Raw genomic sequence first — 6,484 nt, forward strand, 5'->3', positions numbered from 1 at the left:
CCCAAGAAACAGGCAAAATCTATACCCACCTGACTCCTGTTAACAAGCCCATCAGCTGCATGCTCCAGGACCAGAACCTTAGCCAGGAGCTGGTGCAAGGAAATGCATACTAAATATTATTTCTAGCAAAAGTGGTCAATGAACTTAAGAGGAAATTTTGATGAGCAGCAGGATTGCATTGTCTCCTTACAGACTGCATATTAATTGCAAAGGAAAAAATACTATAGAGAAATTTGATATCTTTTTTAAAATCTTTATTATTGAAAGTATTACAGATTTTCCCCTTTTTCCCCTCTATTGCCCTCTTCTACCAGGTTCCTGCCCTGCCCCAAGCCTTCACCTCCCTATTGTCTGTGTCCATAGGTAATGAATATATGCATATAAGTTCTCTGAATCAAAATTAACATGAGAATATCATGTGTTTGCACATGTAATATCCTGAAAAGAAAATAATGTAATTTATATATAATACATGCCAGGAGTACAGAGTCTAAGTCTAATTCTGGGGATGTGTCAGACAAACCCATAAAAAGAAAGTTTCTATTTAAAATAGGGGTTGCAAGGAGCTGTATTATCCAAAATGTCAATGTCAAGAAAGACAAATAAGGCTAAGGCAATATTCCAGATTAAAGAAACTAAACACAAACACAAAAATAAAAATAATAAAATGCAATATCATATCTGGTCTTATGCTTTATCCCATACTGGAGAAAAACAAATTCTAAAAAAATGATATTGGGTCAATTAATAAAATTAAAATATAAATGAGAGATTAAAGTATCAATGCTAAATATATTGAAATTGATAACAATATGGTGATTATGTAAGAGAATTCTCTATTCTCAGAAAATGTACATAGATTTAGGAACCAAGGGCAGTGATATAGGCAACTTGCTCTCAAGTGGTTCAGATAAAAAATATATATACTATCATATTATATATTCTCCTCACAAATTGAAAGAGAGAAGGAGAAGGAGGATGTAGAGAAGGAAGAGTAAGAGAGGGGGAGAGGAGAGAAGGAAAAAATGAAAAAATAAAATAACTTCTGGAAAGATACTTAAAACAAACTGTTTTAAAGAATTGAGCATGGATAGAGATGGGATATAAGACTGAGTTCTTCTTGTCTTATCTTTAATTTTTTTAAAAATCTAACTATGTTATTCCTGCTTTTATCAACCTAGCAGTCCTTAGGATTACTTGAATGCAAACACTGTGTCACTTTCAACTATTCCAGTCTAGATTGAAACTATCATCTCAGAAATTTTAGTCACACTGAGTCTTTTAAAAGGCACACTTATAAAAAGTACCCATCTGGTATTTTCAATTAATGGTCATAATATTTAAAAAGAAGTGAATGCTTAACTAGTTGTCCATCTGGTAGAAAAAACAGTTTATAGTCAAGTTGCGATAATCTCATTCTAGTGACAAAAAAAAAAAAAAAAAATGTGTCATGGACCTAATCTATGGGGAAGCTCCACCCCAACTCATGTCCCAAGCTCTTTCAAGAACAGCTGCTTAGGAGGCACTTTTCTATATGTGCTCATCTGTCACGTCCACAGGCAGCCTCTGTATGAAGCAAGTATCACATGTATGACTTATAACAGCAACTGTTGTCTTCATTCATCTCTTACAAGCTTCTCAGGGAGAGAGAAGCACTTGTCTGCTTTAGAATCTTCCACATCCCCATTACACCTGTGAGAGACTAACATTTGAAGACATATGGTTAATTGTCCCGTGCAAAATGGATACGTACAAAGAGGCTCAGGAAAACCCATGGAATCCATGGAATATCAATCATAATGTGAAAATAATTAATCCCTCAAGATAAGTGACTTTGCAGAAAACAGCCCGGATTTTATTAAGGACTAAAGACCCTGTTGCATTCTCCGACTGGTTTAAAAAGAAAAGTCTGTTGACATCAAACATGTAGCCCACATGGATTAAATTAGGCCACTCTTCATGTTACAGTTTAAGATTTCATAAAGTATAGCTTGTGGTTAAATCATGTGTTTCGGTTCTGAAGGGCTGGTTGATGACTTCCCAATCTTTTCAATATTGTACCACTAGCAATATTTACCCAAGCACTGCCACAGACCTTTCCAATCTGGTCTTAATAATCCAGCCCCCAGTTTTGCAGCCCACGCCACATTTTTATTCCCAATAAACAAATATTTGTGGTGTGTTCGTGGGCTGTTTAACTGCTAGCATATTTGGTTTAGGACAGCATTCCATGAAGAAAGGAGACACATATGTGAACCTTGGGTTAAATGCTGTTGGGAATGAAGTTTCACTGAAAGCACCTTTTTGTGAAAGGTTCTGTGACAGCTAATAGAGACTAAACTGGGACAGCTGTTCAAGGAGGAACAAGTCTTCAAAGGTGTCTAATGAGGTATTTGTCTTCTCTACCCTCCCCCCTACCCTTACTCTATTTAGGGGCCCAAAATGCTAGAGCATTCATGGGTTTTCAGATAAGCAGGAAACAGAAAAGACAATGGAAGGGAGAGATTTCCTTTATGCATATGCAAGGTCTCCAGATGCTTCGGTTTCTGAACTTCTTAGCACGAATCTGGGCATAGACTTAGCCACTTGGGAGCTCACATAGGCAAGGAATGTTTATTCATCTCGGTATCTTCCTGTTTCCAGGATTAGAGGCTGTCAAAAACAAAGACATCAGCAAGTCCATGCTGTCTGTCTTGTTTCACTTAATTCATTTTGTTTGCAGTCATAACAAGCATGTTATTTATTTAGTTGTAAGTACATACCAAAGTAAGGATGTATTCACTCTAATCCTTTAATTTAACAAGATCACATACTTTAGGAAGCCAAAGGCTTTACAGCAAGATTAGAATAAAGAGTTCTGTTTCCTCTTAGATTAAAATAGATATCCTGAATATTTGATTTGTGGTATATCATTATGTTTGATATTTAGGTGCTCTCTTGCTGAGGTCTAAATTAGTATGTTTATTAAATTCCCTCTAAGTGGCATTTTACCCACTGTGTTTACATTTAGAATCATCTTTCATGATAAAGACTGTCATGAAATGGGAAAACTGATTTACTGCCTACATTTCTTCCAAGTTTGGTAAGACCCATCTGTCAACAGAAATAAAGCATGCGCATGCATGTGCGCACGCACACACTTTGTTCCCTTAAAAGATCTGTGAGCCCACTCCCGTCCCTGGTGAAGTTTTTAGCAGCAGGTCCAAGGTCAGTTTGCTTCTTTTCTGATTTCTGCCAACATTATTTTTTGTCAAGTGCACTCTCTTTGCACCATTCAGAGGTCAGGTTGGATTTGCATTCAAAACTTTCTCTAGCCTGGTAAGGTTTAGGCAGAAACAACCTTTTGAACAAGAAATTGTTTACTTGGTGAGCCACAATTAAAGTATCTGCTCCTGAGAAATAATTGGACATAAATTTTAAAATAAATAATCCATTTGGCTTGAGAAAACCACCCCCCAAAAATGTAAATCTACAAAAGGAAATCTTGAATGGTTAAAATAACAAAAGACAATGGAAACAGTAAATCAATTTCTACAAAGATTCATGAAGTGACTAGCTTTTATTCAGATGACTTGCTGCCACCCCATCACCCCTTACTCCTCCACCCCAATCTGTCTGCCCACACACAAGAAAAACTCTCTAACCAATTACCAGATTGTAAGCAATGGCCTACCTAATGGCACAGAGATCTGTTTTTCCAGAGTCCGCAGTAATGGCTGCACTTCCCATATTGGTCTTCCCTTTGCATAGAAGTAAAGCCAACTGTTCTCCAACTTGTGTATCCTCCATTCCACTTCCTCTACAGTGACTGTCTAACCTCTGCTCTATAAGACAACCTCGCCAAGTCTGCACCTCAGTCTGCAGAAATGTATCAGGTTAAGTGATCCAAATACCTGGTAGTTCCTGAGGAACTGAAGTTCAGAGAAGGTAAGTGGGAAAGAAAGGAGAGGAAGGTCTGAAGAATGGTCAAGTGTCATGAGCGCAGTTGGACACAGAGAAATAGCTTGTGCACAGCTAAAAGAACACTGGTCAAACTGGCTGGGGTTCATGCTCCTCCTACACTATCCTCATATATTGGGTGATGTTCTAAACACTCACATGGTGATCCATTTAATCCTCTCAACAACTCTAAGAGATAAAAACTAATAGTTACGGAAAATTTAAACAATTGCACCAAGTCCCAGAGCTTTGTGAGGGATGAAGCTGGGATCTGAATCCAGATAGCTGGCTCAAAGAGTCCACAAGCTCCCATAAACTAAGTGACTTAACCTCTGAGTCCCAAGGGCCTATTTAGGAAACTAGAGGTTAAAATATTTACATTAAGATTGAACTCGAGTTGGAAGAGGCGAGTCCGGTCTCAAAATGGAGGTAAAACCGCCGCCCGGCCGCCCCCAGCCCGACTCCGGCCGTCGCCACCGCTGCAGTGAGGAGGAGGGCCATGATCCTAAGGAACCAGAGCAGTTGAGAAAACTGTTTATTGGTGGTCTGAGCTTTGAAACTACAGATGACAGTTTAAGAAAACATTTTGAGAAATGGGGCACCCTCACAGATTGTGTGGTGATGAGAGACCCCCAAACAAAACGTTCCCGGGGCTTTGGTTTTGTGACTTACTCTTATGTTGAAGAGGTGGATGCAGCAATGTGTGCTCGACCACACAAGGTTGATGGATGTGTAGTGGAACCAAAGAGAGCTGTACATAGAGAGGATTCTGTAAAACCTGGTGCCCATCTAACAGTGAAGAAAATTTTTGTTGGTGGTATTAAAGAAGATACAGAAGACTATAATTTGAGAGACTACTTTGAAAAGTATGGCAAGATTGAAACCATAGAAGTTATGGAGGACAGGCAGAGTGGGGGGAAAAAGAGGATTTGCTTTTGTAACTTTTGATGATCATGATACAGTTGATAAAATTGTTGTTCAGAAATACCACATTATTAATGGGCATAATTGTGAAGTGAAAAAGGCCCTTTCCAAACAAGAAATGCAGTCTGCTGGATCACAAAGAGGCCGTGGAGGTGGATCTGGCAATTTCATGGGTCGGGGAGGAAACTTTGGAGGTGGTGGAGGTAACTTTGGCCGTGGTGGAAACTTAGGTGGAAGAGGAGGCTACGGTGGTGGAGGTGGCAGCAGAGGTTGTTATGGAGGAGGTGATGGTGGATATAATGGATTTGGAGGTGATGGTGGCAACTATAGCGGTGGTCCTGGTTATAGTAGTAGTGGCAACCATAGTGGTGGTGGTGGACCAGGATATGGAAACCAAGGTGGTGGATATGGTGGCGGTGGTGGAGGATACGATGGTTACAATGAAGGGGGAAATTTTGGTGGTAACTATGGTGGAGGTGGAAACTATAATGATTTTGGACATTACAGTGGACAACAGCAATCAAATTATGGACCAATGAAGGGGGGTAGTTTTGGTGGAAGAAGCTTGGGCAGCCCCTATGGTGGTGGTTATGGATCTGGTGGTGAAAGTGGTGGGTATGGTAGCAGAAGGTTCTAAAAACTCAGCAGAAAAGGGCTACAGTTCTTAGCAGGAGAGAGAGAGAGGAGTTGTCAGGAAAGCTGCAGGTTACTTTGAGACAGTCGTCCCAAATGCATTAGAGGAACTGTAAAAATCAGCCACAGGAGGAACGATGATCCATACTCAGAAAAGTTACTGCAGCTTAAACAGGAAACCCTTCTTGTTCAGGACTGTCATAGCCACAGTTTGCAAAAAGTGCAGTGATTGATTAATGCAATGTAGTGTCAATTAGATGTACATTCCTGAGGTCTTTTATCTGTTGTAGCTTTGTCTTTTTCTTTGTCTTTTCATTAAATCAGGCATATTGCCCTGTAAATTGTGGTAGTGGTACCAGGAATAAAAAATTAAGGAATTTTAACTTTTCAATATTTGTGTAGTTCAGTTTTTCTACATTTTAGTACAGAAACTTTAACAAAATGCAGTTTTGAAGGTGTTTCCTTGTGAGTTAACAAGATGATCATTGTTAATAGCTATTTTGTATGAATTTTGCTAAAGTTAACTGTAAAGAAACACCTACTGACTTGCAATTTAAGGGGAATCTATTCTCCCCATTTCCAAACATGAAATGAATGGGCTCTGATATGTGGAGAGAATAGATATTTGTATGTTTGTAATGTGTGTTTTAGATAAATAGAATTGGGTATTTAAATTAGCATATTTATGACTCTGATGACATTAAGATTTACCTTCAAATGAAAACTCTCAAAATTCAAAAATATATATATATATATTTACATTAAGTTGTGTTGTGAGAATTCAATGTGAATATGCATGGCAATCATTAAAAACTAATTTTCTTTTTAAAGGCGTAAGATACCAAGAGAAGAGCAAGTTCACCTGTCTCACACTTTTGCTGCCATGTTCCTAGGTTTCCCACCAATGCCCCAGATCTCCCCAGCCTGCAGTCTATACACCACACAGTCACTCCTCCAGCCTGTTTGCAAATTAATGGACAGCTGTTAG

At 38.9% G+C, this 6,484-nt stretch overlaps 1 protein-coding gene across 1 annotated transcript; it reads left to right on the forward strand.

Moving 5' to 3' along the window:
* Positions 1-4,362: 4,362 nt before the first annotated feature.
* LOC311630125 (heterogeneous nuclear ribonucleoprotein A3-like) lies at positions 4,363-5,804 on the forward strand (the record flags this gene model as incomplete). Its single annotated transcript, XM_084898921.1, is given in 2 exon segments — positions 4,363-4,851; positions 4,853-5,804. Coding segments are annotated over 2 exon segments (1,137 nt in total). The 3' UTR covers positions 5,501-5,804.
* Positions 5,805-6,484: the final 680 nt, after the last annotated feature.

This window comes from Pipistrellus hanaki, assembly GCF_964339955.1.
Source record: "Pipistrellus hanaki genome assembly, chromosome: 11".
Lineage (NCBI taxonomy): Eukaryota > Metazoa > Chordata > Mammalia > Chiroptera > Vespertilionidae > Pipistrellus > Pipistrellus hanaki.